General features: G+C 40.3%; 1 protein-coding gene across 3 annotated transcripts; it reads right to left on the bottom strand.

Annotated features, from left to right (window-relative positions):
* Positions 1 to 6,432: 6,432 nt before the first annotated feature.
* Positions 6,433 to 19,018, bottom strand: RB195_000391 (uncharacterized protein; the record flags this gene model as incomplete). 3 transcript variants are annotated; one of them, XM_064196709.1, is made up of 27 exons in its annotated part: positions 6,433 to 6,480; positions 7,717 to 7,876; positions 7,959 to 8,066; positions 8,122 to 8,218; positions 8,281 to 8,352; positions 8,466 to 8,580; positions 8,792 to 8,869; positions 8,927 to 9,038; positions 9,321 to 9,416; positions 9,509 to 9,601; positions 10,790 to 10,924; positions 12,203 to 12,350; positions 12,413 to 12,546; positions 12,722 to 12,829; positions 14,303 to 14,399; positions 15,183 to 15,254; positions 15,463 to 15,577; positions 15,966 to 16,043; positions 16,099 to 16,210; positions 16,271 to 16,366; positions 16,459 to 16,551; positions 16,663 to 16,748; positions 16,807 to 16,835; positions 16,895 to 16,924; positions 16,972 to 17,031; positions 17,984 to 18,137; positions 18,887 to 19,018. In XM_064196709.1, 27 exons carry the CDS (start codon positions 19,016 to 19,018, stop codon positions 6,433 to 6,435), a joined length of 2,658 nt encoding a protein of 885 aa, XP_064052588.1. The 3 variants fall into 3 exon arrangements, with proteins under 3 accessions (XP_064052588.1, XP_064052590.1, XP_064052589.1); XM_064196707.1 differs by lacking the exons at positions 6,433 to 6,480; positions 7,717 to 7,876; positions 7,959 to 8,066; ... (10 more) ...; positions 17,984 to 18,137; positions 18,887 to 19,018 and having other exon boundaries at positions 12,172 to 12,350; positions 16,807 to 16,890; XM_064196708.1 differs by lacking the exons at positions 12,203 to 12,350; positions 12,413 to 12,546; positions 12,722 to 12,829; ... (11 more) ...; positions 17,984 to 18,137; positions 18,887 to 19,018 and having other exon boundaries at positions 10,790 to 10,917.
* Between the last annotated feature and the right edge of the window lie 727 nt (positions 19,019 to 19,745).

Genomic DNA, 19,745 nt, shown 5'->3' with positions numbered 1-19,745 from the left:
TTTCATTTATGGCGTGAAGTTTCGATCACCTCGTCCTCATCAAAGTCTAAAAATGGTTCGAGGCCTTTTATGCCAGCCGTATCCCATCAAACTCCTCCTCCCTCTTTGCCATGGTTCGATATCGTTCCAGGTGCGGGGGCGGTGAACCACGGCCTTCTTATAGATTGTCACCCAGGGGAATGAGATCTACGCACTGTGCAGTATCCTCAAGTACTAACGTCTGGATAACGTTAAAAAACTGCATGTTGAACAGCTCACAGAGTGTCATGAACGGCATAAAGTCATTGGATAAGCACTTATTTCTGTTATTCACGGGGTTCCTGGCAGAAACCCAGAACACTTCCAATACCTTCCTAAATTCTTTATGAACCTAGCGATCCGCCAAATCCACTATTCGATGAGACTGGTCGGTTAATTGTCATATTTGGAGAGTTTTCATGGTGCACATAGAACGATGATATCGAGGTTTAACAAGGAGAGAGGAGAGATTTGATGTTATATGCATGGTAGAAAAAAACCTCGAACCATTTCCAAAGATTTGATAAAAACGAAGTTGACGAAACCTTGTCACGCCATAATGTTTCATCAAAACATCGTTAGCGTAATAAGAATGCATAAAGTTACAGTTCACAGTGCCAACGTTTCAAGAAGTGAGGACACATGGAAAAATTTGCACTCAATTTACTTCGTATCGACACAGCACACGCAATTGACCTTGAACACAGCAACTTGATTCATAGACCCAACCTTACAGCACATAACAACCATCATCGCAAAAATGATAGGCGAGTTTTCAGGAGGAATTCCAGTGGTCGGTTCAGACTACATATAAGCTCGTTGACCTGTACCTGCATCTATCACCATGGAGATGAAAATACTACACATCATTAATTCATAATTAATTAGTTTCTAGGATTTCTGAAATTTTCTGGAGCTTGAGATAACTTAATAAGGATTGATTATTTACAAAGCATTTAAAGGTAGTACGGCTTCAGATTACCTCTATCCATGAAATGGACCTGTTGGATTATTTAACTTCCTGTCCAATGTGAAGCAGTAAGTGCATATAACACCTTTTTTTAGGGCTCCTCTCATTAAAATACAAAGGATAAAGTATCTGAGGTTAATCCATCCGCTTGGCATGCCATGCCAACCCGTTCGCTTCAATTCAGGATTGAGGTTTTTTTTTTTGGTTTGAGGTTTACTAACGCATGTCAGGACTGTGAAATGACTTGCCGGGGCCACCCGATGTATCAAGTCAGCGTTTTTTTTTTATCCTCCTAGACACCTCCTGTACAAATCTATCGATCCCAGAGGGATAAAAGGCTTGGTCGGCACTAGAGTGGTTTCGAACCGTCGATCGATCATGCGGCAGCCACAGGGAAGGATCTCTTACCAACTGCGCTACACTCTCTAATTATGCATTCTAAATACGGAAGCTAATTTAGAATTTAACAGATATTCTTGTTGATTTAATTGTCACTAAATTTCCGAACAATCACTTCGAGTAACACTTTTGTAACAATGCATCTGAGGATTGATGTGGATTCTGTAGCGGTGTAATTCTAAAATCTACATTGTTACGTACATAGTAGGTACGTGTTAACCTGAATGATCCTTTCCTGTACATTTTCAGATTCTCTGGAATTTCCTCCAATAACTTATTTCACAATAACGATCAGGAAGCAGCAGAGAGAAAAAAGAGAATAATTCTTATGCTCTATCTAATTCTTCAGCCCATACTGTGCTATACAATCATATTTCTATGAAGTTGTACTAGTTAGAGGATTGTTTCGTAGTCCGGTACCGTAAAATTTTGTTTCCACACAAACCAATGTTTTATGGATTAGACGCATCCGTGACCAAATACCAAAATATATGTACCTTTCAAATACTTAATGAAGATAATAACCTTTCTTTTTTTTCTGACGGGAATCATCAAATCCCTCCCGATACGGGATTTCCATCAATAAAAGATAAAAAATGAAGATGAATTTTCTGACGTTGAAAAAGTCCGTTGAAGACAAAAATTTCTGCTATTACGGTAATTTTGGAAGATTTTGAATGGTTCAACGATGAGGGACACAAGCGAGCGCAATTCCCACACTTCTCGTACAAGCCGATCTTAAGTGCAACGCAAACGGAAAAAGCGAAAAACAAACGAGGTGGCGGAGCGAATAACGATCGAATGAATTCACAACATAACACAGGATTTAAATGTTTCCCGTGGCAGCTTTTAATTTCTAAGATCAAAGGAGTTGCGCTCCTTCATTTCCCCGTTGATAACGACCGTATGAAAACGCTGACTAGCGATGTTGTTACTGAACGATCAACGCTTCAAGTTTCACAACACAACGTTCACGCAGATCTAAAAGGGATGTTTTCAAGGATTTGCATGGGAAAAAATCGGGTAAGTTCCAATAATTAATTTAATGTTGAATGTGTTTTCAGCCTCAGTTGAAATTGAAAGAATTCAGATGGTAACAAATGTTGTCGTGGGGCAAAATTTGTGTGAATTTCCACTTTTTTCTCTGGATATTGCACATCATTCATAAGAAGAATTTCGAAATTATTGAAGGAATTATTGCAAAAACGTTATCTTTTAAGAAGAAACATATAAAAACATACATATAAAATATATAAAATAATATATAATATACATAATATATAATAATATTAGATAAACTATAACATACACATAAAAAGAAGAACCATTGGTCAGCAGAAAAAAATGTGGCACAAATAATGGAAACTGAATCTGGTAGCACTGAAATTTGACTTTTAAACGGTTATCCGCGTCTTGTATGGCCTAAAGCCATTGTACTACCTTCCATTTCGCGATCCGGAAGTGAGGCGGACAAGCTCGATCGTGAAAAGAGGAAGTCCATAACAAAGACCAGTAGTTACAGAACCTAACTACACTACGAAACTGGTCAAAAGTCCCGCTCTCACAAATTCCTTCTATTCTGGAGTTTTCATCCTTAGCTGGTAGTTTTCATTACCAATAGGTCCGCATTTCAAACAAGTATTTTAAGAAAAAAATTACCGATTGCTAAGAATGCTGGTATCACTTGTTAAGATAGTCAAAAGACTTGCCTGCAATTCAATTTCCCCTAAACAAAGCACCAACTTCGATCTTTTTTTCGGGATTTTGAGATTTCTATGAGATCCACCCTTTGTGTGATCCATGAAACCCGTGAAATACCAAAAATTGTAGGTGTTTAGGACTGTTAGTAAACACCAATCGCCCATTCCCTCAGAGTTGATCACTTTGGACTCGTTCAAAGCACCACTGTCCTCATATAATCGAGTCGAAGCGACTTGAAGCCTAATGCAGTTGCGTAGGCGACTGCGCTCGAAGCGGTACGATGCAGTAGACCATCGTTAGCTCTGCAGCCCGAGTGGAGTTGGCAATCCTTTCACCGCAAGCGCTGTCTCTACCGTGGTCGTCTCGTACGCAGCCGCCTACGCAACTAAACCAGGTTTCAAGCCATTTTGATCCGACTATACCATACACATAGCGATACTTCCAACGGTCATGTATTCTCTACATTGTTTTTTTCTACATGCGGTGTAGCGCTGTCTGTAAGAGGATCGACTTTGGCTGCACGATCGATTGGAGGTTCGACTCCATCAGGTGCCAACCAAGCCTCTTATCAATTCGGGATTGATTAATTGGTACCAGACTTGTCTGTGAGGATAACAACACTGACTTGACACATCGACTAGTGTTGACCGAGACCTCACAGATCCAGAAAAGGTGTATTTATGCCGCGTGTCCTAAAAGATGCGCCTTGAAGCACTGTCCATCGACAGGTTGCCCTTTGCATCCTTTCCAGCATCCCCTGATCAGAGATAACACTTTTTATTGATCGTTTATATAAAGTCAAAGGATAAATTCACTGGCGTATCAATCCACTTGGGATGCGCCAACGTGTTTTACTGGAATTCGTAATCGATGAGGTTTTGGAACGCGTGTTGGCATATACAATGACTTGTTTATCGTTTATATTTCCCTCCACACTTGAGAAATTATTCAGGTGCCCTCGAATTGCCCATATGGTAACAAATACTGAACGTAATAGAGACTCTTTCAGTTCAAGCACGTCCTTCAACGTCCAAAGGTGTGCGTAAATTCGAAGAAGTCGATGCTCCAGGAGCTAATAATAATCACTTGGATACTTGGAGCCATCCAGAATAAGAACGTTGATTCTTTTTTTTTTTTCAATGAGCTATTCCTGTGCATGTTGTTCAGCTTCCCCCCTCATCCCCAGGTTTGGACAAGAGTATGGAAAAATCGGCAGGTAAATAAAGCCACACAGGCAAGAACGTCATCGTCGATTAGGATCGTTGATTCATGACGGCAAACAGAGTGGAAAGGCCAAAAATTAGCACCACGGACGACATTCACTAGGCACACAGTTATGTCTATGGAAATTTTAAAGAATATTTCACCTACAGCTAATTGCTTTATACCTACAATTATACATCAGCCCAAGAGTACTGTAAAACTCTTGGCTTTCAACACTCTTTGAAGCAAACGTCTTCGGATGAAAGCTTTTAAAACTTATGGCACCTCCCTCGAGTACCATTTAACACAACTTCTACGATGAAAAATAAGTCGAATTCACCTCTAGGATATATCAAACACAAGATATCAATAGATTTTTAAAGATCGCTGTTCAAAGGCCTTTGTATACAACTTGTAACATAGGCCTATAAGTAAGCTCTTGACACGATTTCTCTCTCCGTTGGATCAATTGCTCGTGAGGAGAAAGAAGTATCACTTCAGGTTCCGTATAGAAAGTGACATAAGTGACATCTAGTCACTCACTAGTTTACACCTTCTTCAGAGTAATGAATTTTCTAAAATTTATTTCTCCAGATATCCCTTTACACTGCATCGGAAGCTCTCAGGATGATTAAGAAGTAGAGCAAAGCCACAATTCTAGTGATTATGCTTTTTTCATAATAATTCTTATTCTTTTCAGAAACCCGAAGACCATGTTTCCATTAAAAAAAAAAAAAAAACATGCGCCAACTATCACAAAGAAAACTAAACATTAAAGGCATCACCCCACGAATCTGACGTGATATGGATTTCCAATGGTCAAAGACTATACAGGATCGTAGATTGCAGAAACGGATGACATTCCGCTCATTTCTTCCTAATTGCCGTAAAAAAAACGCCCCGGAAGATGCGGCTTCGAGCGTTCCTGGGCGCTATTTCCTACAACGAGTTCGATTGCAGCGCGCCAGCATCGTGCACACGTCGCATCTTCTGGGCCGTTTTTTTTTACGGTAATTGGGAAGAAATGGACGGAATCACCCTCTTCCCTACAATCTACGACCTCGTGTAGGCACAAACCACCTAAAACCCACCCTAGATTCGTGGTGTGATGCCTTTAAGTAATGATATATGAAAATATGAGGTATATTACAATTTCCAAGATGGTATTCGCATAGAGCTATGCTGAAACGAAAAGATAAGGTAAATAAGATCTGCACTTCATGTTGTTCTATCGTAAAATCATATCATACCCTCTCATTATACATACAGAAATATAAATACAGAAACTACTCTACAAGTCTGTATTTCATCCTCTTCTATTGCAGAATTTTTGGTGCTAAAGAAAAAAGACGACAGAAAAAAACTCAATCTCTTTTCTCTCAAGGTTAGCGCTTGAAATCAACTCTAAATTGATTTAAAGCCTTATTTTCATACTTTCACTGTGCTACTCCCTTCCACATGCTAACATCTAACATTTTCGAGAAAAAAAAACATTTATGTAATTTCCAAAATCAAATAAGCCGAGAATAAGATGAGATTAGAGAGTTAGAAGATTATTATAAAATTACAAATTGACAATAGTGAAAGATCTTTACGTGAACAAGGGTTGATTTAGTTTGTTTGGATTTATTACAAATCATGATAAGACAGTGAGAGACATTTGTGCAGCAAAGGGTCAATATCCTATATTATTACATTGCGGGACCACTGGAGTTGAAGAGGTTAGCAATCACTTATACGAACTTCTGTTTGTTTTTCCTGGGAATCACGATTACAAACTATGTTTGGCCAGCAAACTATCTTCTTGAATCGTATCGAGCTTTTGTGCTCAAAAGCGAACACCAGATACAGCCATATCAGTCAAGAATACACAGACAACACAACTAGAGCTAGATGAGGAAATCAAACACAGAAACCTCAAAAATTGCTTGTGTTTCCAGCACGTACACGCATTCCGACCAATAAAAGCCGGAAATAAAGAATGGTAAAGACTAAGGCATCTTAGCCACACTAATCCACAAGTTGTGTACGTAAACGAGGAAGCAGATGAATGGCAAAATGTAAAATGAAGTAGTTGCTCTAAAACATAATCTAAGCCAATCGGCGCCTACTCAAGCTAGGGTTAAGCATCAGAACACGAATCATTCATCCATACTTGTCGCATTCTCAGCAGACGGTGATTGATGAATCTGCAAATATTCGGGATTCAGTGGAATATGTTTAAGAGTCTCTATGCGATTGGATTTATGAAAGGGAAATGAATGTATACGAATGATATGTACCGTGATTTCTCCAATTTCACTCTTATTACTCACACTCGCTAGTTAGCAAAGCATCACTTCACGAATCTCGTGTGGTACGGGTTTCAGGCGGGTAATGCCTATACAGGGTCCTAGATTGTGGGGAAGAGAGTGATCCCGACCATCTTTGCCTGTATCAGTGTGAACGGACGACCCAAGAACGCTCCCTATTACGACGGCTTCTGTTGCAATACGCAACCATTGCGCCCCGCTCCATCTGCGATTCGTCGAAAATCCATTCGGACGAATTACAGAGAGAGGGGGGTGGGAATGGTTGCGTATTGCAACAGAAGCCGTCGTAAGAAAGAGCGTTCCGGGGTCCGTTTACACTGATGCAGACAGAAATGGACATCCTCTTCACCGTAATCTAGGACCCTGTACAGGCATTACCCGTCCCAGATTCGTCATCCCAAACATCCTTTGGTGCCCTGTCTCCAACTTTATAAGTTTATTTCATTAAAAAAAAAATATCTTCGCAGTTCCAAGAAATACTTGAACTATCATTACCGAACTTCTACTATAAATGCCTCCCCATTGCCTCTTTTGTCCCCTTTATAATGAGATGGTCTCTCTACCGCCTCATAGTGGCATGGAGGTGACTCTGGGCGTCGAACTGCGATGCACAGCCTAGGAACATGCTCTCAGTAGGCCTCTAAAGCTGAGGAGTTCAACATCTCCGACATCTGACTTTTCTGAATCGGAAGCTTACCCAAGAGTAAACAACTGCTGAGATTCCCAACGTATTGGCAAAATGTCCAAAATGGTGGTTCTCTGATCCATATAGGTTTTCGACGATATGTGGTGAACTGTACTCAGTACTCTAAACACTAGGCCCCGTCGTCTCATGCGTCAGACAGTATGGCGATGAGTGAGAAGTCAGACGTCAAATCTCAGGTTGCTTAGGACATCTATCTTTTTGGACCAAGAGGATACGTGCATGGCTCGTCATGCAGCCCGTTTCAGAGATTATTCCTCTTACAACGCAAAAACGCATCCATGGACGCCGATCTTCGCGCTCTTTAGCAGATGAATGACACTACACTCGTCGTTCACGAAGACATCATTTTGTTAATAAAACTAAGGTAGTTACGAAATTTCAAAAGAAAAAAACTAGTAGTAACTAACAGAAAAATCTTCGATCTCATCCCAAATTAATCGCCGCCATTCATCAATGTTGTTTGTTTCGACACCTTCGTCCAACTCCAATTCTTCAGCCACCGGCTCATCTGTCTCGTCGTGATAAGCAGCAAGGTACTCATGTTCCATAGCCTCTGCAGCTGTAGGCCTATAATATCTTATCGTCTATCTGAGTTCTAGAGGAAGGAGGGAACAAGCTCCTGTAAGCTGCAGTATAAAGTACACAATACCGATAATCGGGATCAAGTTGGAGCATTTTTTCTAATAGATCAACTGCTGCTGGAGAAGCAGTAGGAAACAGCCTTCTGAAGTCTTTACGAGGCATTCTGGGAATATTTCTGAAATTGAAAATAAGTCGACATCTCGCGCTATACATAGATGTCTTCAACAGACCTTATATAGTTTCTCGCTTCCTCAGACTGGATTTTTGTTAGGAATTCCTCGTTGGGCGTACCGACCACATTCATTATTCGTGTCAGTTGGTCAATGTCTGAGCAGAGTAAGATGAATAAAGAACTTTGAGAAATAAGAAGACAATGATCGCAAACTTACGGTCCGAACCAGGAAAGAGAGTTCTCCCAGTGATAAGCTCAGCTAATATGCACCCAACTGACCAAATATCAACTTAAATGCAAAAATCCATCGGTAGTAGGCACGCGATTTGTATACACCGCATATTTGAAACTTCGTTTTACTCTTTGTAAAGATAAAGAATAAAACGAAACAAAAACTCCAACCTGTTTGTGTGTAATGCATCCAATTCAACATGATTTCTGGTGCCCGATACCATCGAGTTGCAACATAGCCTGTCATTTCATTGTCCGTTTGTCGAGCAAGACCAAAATCGAGTATCTTAAGAAGGTCTATTTCATTCAAATTTCTCGCAGAGGAAGCTTCAAGGACAATAAGAGTGGAAAAGAGAATCATTAAATGAGAACTATTCTAGTCAATATGTTCCAGTCAAATAAGAAAAAAAAAACAAATGAAAGCATTTTTAGTAAAATATGCTTTCTGGAACACTGTCGACGGAGGGCGCTATTCATAACACATTGGGAATCATCACCTTTAATTCACAATCTTCATTAACGGCAATATTAGAAGGTTTGAGGTCTCTATGAATAATACCAGCAGAATGAATATACTGAAAGCATATGTGTAAAACAAAGCAAAAACTAAAGAGTTGAAAGAAATGCATCACCTTCAAGCCACGTAAGATCTGATAAACCAAAAATTGAATATGTTCATCGTTTAGACGTTGAATTTTGAGAATATTTGAAAGATCAGCGCCCATCAGCATAGAGACAAAGTATCTGAAACCACCAAACTCAAAAAAGAGATACAGGACTGCATAGGTGAAAGTGAGCAAGAGTAAAGTAAGAAATAACATTCTTATTTAGTTATCTATAAATGTGAACAAAAGAAGCTTTACATCAGAAGTAGAAGTAGAGAAGTACATCTGTTCAAAGTCAAAACCTTTCTTTTGTCCTATCTTCCTTCTAAAAAAGAGATCCGCTAAAGATCCCTCAGAATTAGAGGAATAAAATGCTGATTTATCTTTTGGGAAGTGGAAATTGGTAACGATAACGACGCACACGTCTGTTAGCTGTTCACAACATGCATCCGGAGTGAAGACGTCCAACATATCAATCACATTTTCGTGATCCATATTACGTAGGAGGCGAAGTTCTCTTAAACGGTCAAATAGTCTTTTCAAAAAGTGCTAAAAGTATGAATAATGGTCAGAGCACTGCCTTCTTTTTAAAAAATGTCAACTGCGAACCTGAATGTCCTCCGCGCGTGAATAACGGACTGGAACGGTCGGCTAAATTTTTTGATTGCTACACGAGTGTTTGTTCGTAAACATTCCGCCGCACTGTAACAACATATTCCAAAGACATGGTAATTGAAAAGATGTAGCTGGACTTTTGCCGCTAATTTCGTGTCACAGAACACGTTCTATTGGAGAAGTTTTTTTCTTCACAGTGGTTAATAATTTGAACAGAAACCCCAGTATATATCTGCAATCCCAACATTGTTTAAACATGACTTACTCCTAACACTTCTGTCCTTAATTCTTCTATTACATTGGTCCGAAATCTCGCACCAAGTTTCAAACTTCTCTCAAACAGTTATAATTTTATTGTTCGTAGATACCAATCAACAATATAATGACCATCATGATCCACCACGTATGTCCAACGCTTAACTAGACTATCAAATCCACAAGTGCAGAATTCCACCGGGTGCGAGTTAAAGAAGAGCGAAATCTGATTTCTCAGGTCTCAGGGAATAACCAGGGTGCAGTAGAACTTCCCAACCACAACAAGTTCGCGAATTTCCAGGAGAGTAAGCTTCATGACAATACCTCACGTGGTATCCTAAGCAAATTGATAAGGATCAGAGACTTTATCTATATCTTTTATGTGATGTAGACGTAATCAAATCTAGCTTATACAGGCTTGTGATGAAACTACTCCATATTCATTTTATTCACTTTTAACATGGGTTAACAACTACAATTTCCTACAAAAGAACAGGAGAACGTGCTGTTAACAATGCAAACTCCAAATACTCAGTAAAGCTTGGTAGTTGAAATTCAGAAAGCCTAATTCTTTATTCTATTTCTTCGAGATCTTATTTAGATTAAGATTAATTTTAAAGAACATGCATCAATCACGCATCATACATACGTTTTCTGAAATGTTTGCGTTTTTGCTCAACCTGAAGTCTACGTTTTTCCTGGGGTTTTCATACGTCAACTTCCTGATACCCCACCTTTAAAGATAGTGCTACCGGCGTAAGACCGCCCTCACTCGCTAATCATAAAATAAATCAGATTGCTTTGAACATAGTTAACCGACAGCGAAAGATACGCTCTAGATGGACACTATACCCAATCGCATCGAATCACGACTCTTAGAGTCTATTTTTTGCTTCTTCCTCGACATTCTCAATATTTCCTCGGAACTTGGAAAAGTAGTCGGTGGTAGACCAACTTAGACGGAATGTGTTAGAACTACATGGTTTTTGGTATACTTTTCGTCAACGTTCAAAGACTCACCATACAGTCCCGTAAGCGCCGGTACCAATGGGGGTGAGGTTCTGATAGTAGACTGGAACGGCCCATACGGTACGGTTCAATTCCACCGTGTAGTACCCGGGCTTAACCTCCCTCAGCTCTCCCTCCATCACAGAGCTATTGTAAGAAAATTGTAAGAGAAAAATCGGACGAGGGAAAATACATAGAATTGGAGGAATTTGACGAAAAAAAAAGTCCAACAGAAGGATTACAGTCTGAAAAGCCAGAAAATAAAATCTGCATTAACACAGAACAAGGGAAGAGTCTACCCGTCTAGCAACCAAATTGTATTTCAATAAGCTTTCATTCTATAACATATAAAGAATACAAAATGAGATCATGGAATCAATATTAATGTGGAAGAAAGAGATCAATTCCAAACCAAAGATCAATTGCACATGTATGTTATCAACATGTAGTGGACAGGAAGAAAGCGTAAACAATTGTTGAATCATATTCGATACATAGGTATCGGGAAAAGAAAGAAGTGAGTAAGCAAAGCAATTATATTCTGCTAGCGGGAGACATTTCTGAACAATATTCGGAATAATCCGAAGAAGAATTAAACTAAATAATGAACTGTATAATCAGAAAGCTGAAAAGAGGAATGACAATCTGTCCCGTCTTTATATACAAATCTGAAATATTTGGAAACTACGGAAACTTCTACAAGTCAACTCATACCTCTATGAGTAGTAGACCGGTTACATGGCACGACTAGAATGTATGTTGGGACAAAAAGTAGATTTGATTTCTGAGTGAATAAAGGATTAATGTGGATAAAGTACACGGCGATGATCTTACAATCTTGCACAATTGAAAGTATTTTCTCTTCTCACACATCTGAGAAAAAGTTCTAATATGAAGTGGTATCAATTCTCATAAATACTTCTACTACAACCCCATAGACTAATTAGTAACGCGCGATTCGACCACTGGAGTTAAGTGATGAGTAACATGACATTTCACTCTTATCACCATCTAAATATTCCTATACAATCCGATATGGAGAAATGTAACGAAATCATAGACAGATCCAGTCGATTGGAGAAAAAATAGATTTAAACTGCTGGTGGGATCCCTTACATCTGTGCTTTGCAAATAAAACACATTATATGTACACAATTACGTAACGCGTTTAATAGCAACTATGCAGATAACTGTTGTCAATCCGTTCAAGGCTAAAACATCGCCTGGATATACCGCCCAAATTAAAAATGAAAACTATGCATAAATTATATCTGATCAGGAGAAATAGAAGCCCGCAGCACCAGCAACAGCATGACAGTGAAAAATATTCAAACTAGGTGACATTTGATGGCAACAGAAAGGGTATGTACGATAGTCATTTATGATAGCGTGAATCATGACTTAGAACTAAATCCCCCAAAATACTCCTTTTCAGCTGGTTCACACTTCTTATTCCCGTCGTTCAACTCAGTCTGCTCTTCACTTTCATTAAAATCACTCTCACAGAAATCTCCTAACGAACTGTTTTGCCGGCAAGAATCCCGGAACATCTGTATTTCTTTCCATATAAGACCTGAAAAAACCTAGGATGTTATAGGTGCAGAACACTAACTTTTCAAAGAGCATACAACATACATCTCCAGTCATCTAATGTGGTAGCTGTTTCTTCGTCTGAGTCCATTCCAACAATGTGATCAGCAACTGGTTCACCTTCTGGGTAACGGCAGTCTTGTACATACGGATGTTCTAGTGCTTCGGTGACAGGAATTCTAAGAAATGGATTAAACAGAGTAAAATAACACCATACATAAATCATAAATGTAAAAGGACAACTTTTCGAAAGTTACCAAGAAAACTTAGTGCTAGTGTCGTGTAAGAAAATAGTAAGGGATAAGGGATAAAATATACAGCGATAATAATAATAACCAAATCAAAGGCACGCACCTGTCATCGGGGTCAAGAGCTAGCATCCGTCCTAGTAAATCGACAGCTTCCGCTGATGCATCCGGCAGCAACGTAAAAAAGTCGACTCGCGGCATCCATGGCAAATTCCTGTGATCACTTTATCCCTCAACTTATAGTCGAATAATCCTCTCACATATAATCACCAGGTCTAATTCTTTTCGTTGAATAGGTCCCTTTTCTCCACAGTGATGGAATTTTTGTAGTTACATGATTTCTGGTTATTCAGAATTTCTAGTGTTATTCCTTATGTAGGCCTGCACAGTTTAGAGAAGGGTTTATTACAGGAGTCAGATTAGAGAAGATTCACTGAAGTGTTATTCTGGACAGGTCATGACTCTGAGGCCACTTAACGAGAAAGGGTAGTCTTGAGAGCTTGGGCAGATTAGGATTGCCGTCTAGGCGGATTACTGGTGTAGTCTAGTCATATTATAGCGATATTTGTTAAAGATAGTGCAATCAAGAAACCGACAATGTTGGACCTTGGCAAATATAGAGTTCCAAGCAAAGATAACGAATACGAAGCATCAAATAACGAATATAGACGTGCCCGCGCTTAATTCACCCTAATCGTACTGAAAAACGGTGGAAATCGCCTTAGTTTCTACGAGGTACGTCAGGACGCGTCACCTTTGTATACGTTCCCTCAGTAGCCTATTCGTTGGCTTTGCTTGAGTGGGCTGCTGTGCAAATTCACTTCGTCCATTTTCTACGACCATTTTCTACGACACTTTGGTTAGAATACATATGAAGCAAAAGTCCACAAAAAGTCTACACTCCAAGAGAAAGTCCACGGTTTTTTCTTTGTTTCCTTCTTTAAATCAGAGGAATTTTTCTACTTTTATTTCGAGTCGAATTAGTTGTACTCTAGTTAGTTTATACTCCAGGTTTGCTACAACAGTTCGAGGAGTTTTTTTTTTTTACACAGCTTTTTAAGATCCTACAATAGTAGAACGCTATCGGAATTTGTTTCTAGTAATCGTGAAGTTTTTTTTTTCCCTTACGAAGCGATCTGGCATCCTTATACTTTCAAATTACAAAATGAGTAACGAAGAAAAACAGCTAAAAATAAAGTGCGGGAAGAAAAAGAAACGCTTCCATTCACAATTCCAGATTACTTTCCACATATCCTTATTTTCCTCGAGTATTTACAAAATCTGTATGAAGATATGTTCGCGATTTGACTCAAACAGTACGATGTAAGGACTTCTGTGAAGGGCGTGACACTGATAGTGCGCAAGAGAAGCGACAGTAACTAACTCAGGAGCTGCGCACGGCAACTATCGATGTTCCTGGCCCCTTTGGGTACGTGGCAGCACATTAGACGGGTATTTTTTTTACTGTTTCAAGGTTGTTCTAGGCGCTGATCACAAGCATAACACTCTCTTATATCAAGTCGGCTGATGTCGATCACGTATAATCCTTGCAGTAATCTATTATTTGATTATTTCCTCTGTTGCTGCTATGATATAGGAACAATGTTCCCGATTTTGTATTTCACACTAGCACCATAAGTAGTCATTTGAGAATTATTCATTTCGAGGTATAAATTCGGCAATTTACCTTATGTAGTTCCTAGCTTCCTCCGATTGTATTTTAGACAGGAAATCACAACTGGGTGTTCCCACTACACCCATGATTCGAGTCAACTGATCGATGTCTGAAAAATGTTTATATACATAACGTGTCTGAAACAAACTCGACGTAGGAGTCCTGCCTAATTTGTTTCTCGAAACTGTTCCAACCTAATTGTTTGAAATGAGATTTCCTAATGACTGCTCAAAACCACTGGACAGATAACATTCAAGTTTCTGTATGACAGAAGTTTCACAGTCTTTAACTTAAAGGTATTGTACGATTGGTCGATAGGGCAGAAATAATTTCTTCCGGGTACAGAAACTCCCTTCCAATGTGGTTGTATCAACTCATTGCAAAAATGGAATGAAGTAACTGAGAAAAAGGTGGTATTCCCGACCCGATGAGTATGTAGTCTACCACGGAGAAGTGTGAATTCACCGTGTGAGCACGATTGCTACACAGAGTCGAGTTGGTACAATAGACGTATAGAGCCTTGAGGTGGTGTTAGTGATCTTCTATTTGGTGAAACGCTAATAATGCCCCTTTCAGCACCAAATCACATTAAAATGTTTTACATTTACTAGGTAGTTGTACAGCAAACATAGGAAGAGAGATATTCCAAAACAGCTACAGTTAGATCAAAGCGAATATGTTATGATGGCGTTGCGTTCGCTGTGGGACTCTCGCTACTCCCGAGGGAATCAATTGCGGAACTATGCGAGGTTTCTACCAAGAAAATGCCACTTCGGACGGAATCGCTTACACAATTGTACAATCCGGATTGTTTTGACCCAACTACACGCACAACTATTTTCAAAGTGAAGGAGTGGAACAAAAAGTTTAAAGACGACGAAAGAAAACATACGATCATCACCAGGGAACATCGGTTTTCCTGAGACAAGTTCAGCCAAAATACATCCGACAGACCAAACGTCCACTGAAAAACTACGTATTGTGAACATTTCACTTTATGATGGCAGCAACTCTGATTTTCGCTTCAGGACATGTGCGTCTAGAATAAGGGAACTGGTCTGACGACATTTCAGAAATACGACATTATGAATTGGTGTTCTAAAAAAGTAAAGAAGACTGGTCTGCTCTAAACGGATATCATCCCACATTAAAAGTCTCAATACGTAAATGACCTGTCTGCGTGTAATGCATCCAATTAAGCATGATCTCTGGTGCGCGATACCATCTTGTAGCTACATAACCAGTCATCTCATGATCAGCGGCTCGGGCAAGACCAAAGTCGAGAATCTTAATTTTAAAAAGAGTAATTATTGTATTCAGTAGATGTTTTCCGGCAAACATGCGAAACTAACAGAACACATTATCTGCGAGAAAGCTACCTTACGATAATAGTAACGACACTGGTTTGTGGTGTCGTATGATTCAAAAGTGAGGGCATGAACACATATAAAGCGCGAAATAAAAGTAACAAATTAGAAGAAGGTAATGATCAAGCGAATAGTTGAATTAGTAAATCCACACCAGGTGAGTTAAAACTCTTGGAAAAATGTATGTGAGAGCATCACCTGAACACAGGTGGACAATAAAGAGATGAGGCAAACACTTCCTAATTCACGTGAATAGAAGTGCATCCCAGAAAACTTAAAAATTTGAAAGCATAGAAAAAATGGCTAACCTTGACTTCTCCTATCTCATTAACTGCAATATTTGAAGGTTTGAGATCCCTGTGTACAATCCCAGCTGAGTGGATGTACTAAAGCAAAAAAATCCAATTCCTCATACAGTCAAGCGTAGAAAGAACCCTGTACCTTTAAACCTCTCAATACTTGATATATCAACGACTGGATCTGGTCATTTGTGAGACGCTGGATTTTTAAAATGTTTTGCAGATCTGAACCCATTAGAACAGATACGAAATATCTGTAAATATCCATTTTCAATGTTGAAATTGCATATACTAAACTGAAGGTCTTTACATACACACTATTCAACGAAGCGGCATCTGAGTCTGGTGTGAATACGTCAATCATCTCTAGCACATTGGAGTGTTTTAGTGTGCGTAGTAGTTTCAACTCCCTTTAAAAGAAGGAATGCGAGGAAACTAACTGATTCGTTTAGTGATCTATGCGCAAGAAGCATGAAGCACTGAAGCGGAAATAAACGCTTACCTGTACGTTCTCTTGGCATGAATTGTGCTCTGGAAAGGCCGTAAGAATTTTTTCACCGCCACCCTTTCTTTTGTCCGTAAATCCTCTGCAGTACTGCAAAAAAGAAAAAAAAAATGCATGACTAATTATGGGGTCTTACATGACGAGAAACGGGATTGTGCTTTGCAGTAAAACGGCGAAAATATTTTTATGGCTTCATCTCACCAGACAACACCGTATGCGCCTTCTCCTAAAGATCTTAGTCGATCATATGTCTTAGGAATCACCCATCTCGTCTTGTTCAACTCAATCTAAAACACAAAAACAGAGATTCACTGTGACATTACGGAGAAAAAAAAAACGGCTCACCTCGTGGAATCCGACAGGAGGGGGACGCTCTGGCGGAGGCGGCCCGAAGTTTGCAAAAAATACACCCGGCTCAGCAGAAGTCATTTACCGAGTGTGACGTACACAATATGAAGAAATGCTGCAGACCATACTCGTCTTCACGAAATGGTAGAGAATTCAACACACCTTCTGCTGTCGGCCTACGCCATGATTTCAACGGCTCAACGAAACCGAAAATTGATCGAACTGGATTAAGGGCAGCGTATCACGAAGCTAACGATGCTGGATTTTCTCTGAGCGAATAGATAGGGGTAAAAGTGTAGTTCACGAAGATGTGTATAACGACCACAATCCGTTCCTCCCAGTAGGGAGGTATCCAGGAGGCGTATGAAACGGCTTTGGTTGCACTCTGCACGTGGCTACTTGCTAGGATAGCAGAACAGCAATATATCTACTTCTGTCCAGCTACAACAGCTTTTGCTTTTGCTTATTTGAATTATATTAGTTGGACTGTGGATGTTTTACTTCACTGGAATTGCCTGTGTTATACAGTGACAGTCTGGAATGTAGAGAACACGAGTGCAACCAAGGGATTTTCTCACGCCTTTTTTTTAAATAACAGGCGGAAATGATTGTGTTCACACTCACATTTCAGAACTACACGTTTACCCCTATCTATTCGTGGAGATATCCCAACACTATCAATCTGCTGATACGCAGCCTTTGAACAAGTAAATAATGAGGATTGTACCGCAGTCGAGAAACGAGCGTGGCCAAGCTCTTAAAGGTATCACCCTACGAATCTGGGGTGGTGCGGGTTTCAGGTGGGTTATGCCTATACGCCTATACGGGGTCGTAGATTATGGGAAGAAGGGTGATTCCATCCATTTCTTCCTAATTGCCGTAAAAAACTACCCGGAAGATGCGGCGCGTGCAAAAGGCTGGCACACTCCAATCGAACTCGTTGTAGGAAATAGGGTCCCGGAACGCTCGAAGCCGCATCTTAAATCGCCGTAAATTACAACTCGGCCTTCGCCGGGGTCTGTTGTCCCTAGACATCTCCGAGCCCATCCTGTTCGATCTTCAGCTGGAGTTCGCATAGAATCCATCCATCCCTCGCTATTCCATAATCGGCAAAATTTTACGTCTCAGCTGGACTGTCTGTCAACGCCAAGTGTCCTCTCCTCCTTTTTCCTACCTATCTTATTCACCATCTCCTTCCAGAACAATCTATAACGGTACAGGAGGCCTTTTTCAGTCCATATCTGAGAGTACTCTCGGGACAGCTTGAACGAGATGATCAGACGATCTCCACATGACATGCCCAAAGTAGCGAAGACGGCTTTCTGTGACTAAATCACAAGTAAGGGCAAGAAGTTGATGTTCTCCACGTATCATCCGCTGGTACATATATCTACCTCCGAGTGAAGTTCTTCGTTATGGCACATCTTCATGATGGGGTTAATTGCGGATAATTAGACTCTCAGTTTGACATCGTTGGGAATGGAGATCAATCGCAAGAACTTGGTCAATAAGCTGAACGCCGACTTGGTTTTTGCACACCTTTTCTGAATATCTCTCTTATAGCTGCCATCGTTTGAAGTTAGAATGTTGCCTCCTGAAAGAGAGTCCGTCGAACGTGTTTAAGGAAGGCGAACACCCCTTCATACTGTCGCTATACTGCCTTATCATAGTATAGGTTTTTTTCCGGTTCTTGTCCTCCCACGTTTTTTCAAACTCCTTCGCCCCTGACGTCCATTCGTTTTCGTCATCACTTTTCAACTGACGACTCAACCTCCTTCTCAGACGCTTCTCCTGGCTGGAGTCACCAATAGTGAGGGACACATACAGATTTGTACGTGGATCTTGTCCCCGCAGACGCAAAGGCGCACTTCTTCCTCAGTACTGAAAGCGTTCTATTTGCAGCGTTCTGAATGCATCTAGTGAAAGAGTCAGCGTTATCAACTCTCTCCTTGGTCCGTAATCCATTATTGATCGACACTCATTCGCAGAACATCATCCTGGATTAGAAGTCTTTTAGGCCTGCTAAGTCAAGCTTCGCTTGATGTTGAACCCCACGACTCCTTTACTGGAACTGTACCTTCAAGCTGAGAATAACTGGGCAGAAGTCGGAATCGAATGCGACGTCCAAGACAGCTCTAGATTTTCGGACATCTGACAAGGGGATGCTCTTCGTCAGACCGTAATCGAGCTGAGGCTTTAGAGCCAGCATCTGCCGCTTTCGCTGCTCTTCTGGCGTTGTAGGGGTTGTCCCTTCCCACGTAAGCTGGTGGCGTCGATGATTCCTCTTAAATGTGGATGCGACGATGAGCTGCGTCCGCTAGGAAAGTTCTATCAGACTATTTCCTTTGTCCGATATTTGCCTTGTTGGATAGGTACATTTCCCAAGCATATCGGATTGTTGTTCAGATCCAACCTTTCCATTCGCATCAATTCCGTCAATTTTAGCGTTTCTGGCTTGGTGTCTTGGATATCAAACAATTGAGTTCATCATAAACGCGTCCTCATGTGTTTATGCAATATAACTAATCGAAAAACAAGCGCATATTCACCACCGCAGCTACCCGCATTAATCCAGAGAATAGTGCATGTGCAAGAAATGTTAACGAATGTCTACGAAATTCCATTCGTTTGAAGGACGTTCTACGTTCAGAGAACTGTCTAACTGGCTTAATTCTACAATTGTCAAGGTGCTCAAAATGTCTCTTCAGTTGGACTTCCGCGTAGACGCCGAGTGAAGTTAGATTTGAAAGAGGTGTGAGATGCGAATGTGCGCTCTCGGTGATTTGTGAGCGAATACCTCCACTGCAAATCACTGTCACGCAAATCAGTGCTACGAAAGAAAAAATCAAATCAACGCCTCGGCATTTCTCGCATTACGGAAGGAGAAAGTTGAAACTAGAACAATCAACCAACTCTTATTGTCCTAACGGCTAAGG

The sequence above is a fragment of the Necator americanus genome, chromosome IV (assembly GCF_031761385.1).
Source record: "Necator americanus strain Aroian chromosome IV, whole genome shotgun sequence".
In the NCBI taxonomy this organism is placed as follows: Eukaryota; Metazoa; Nematoda; class Chromadorea; order Rhabditida; family Ancylostomatidae; genus Necator; species Necator americanus.
The sequence above is the reverse complement of the archived record's forward strand: the minus strand, read 5'-3'. Positions and strand labels throughout refer to the sequence as shown.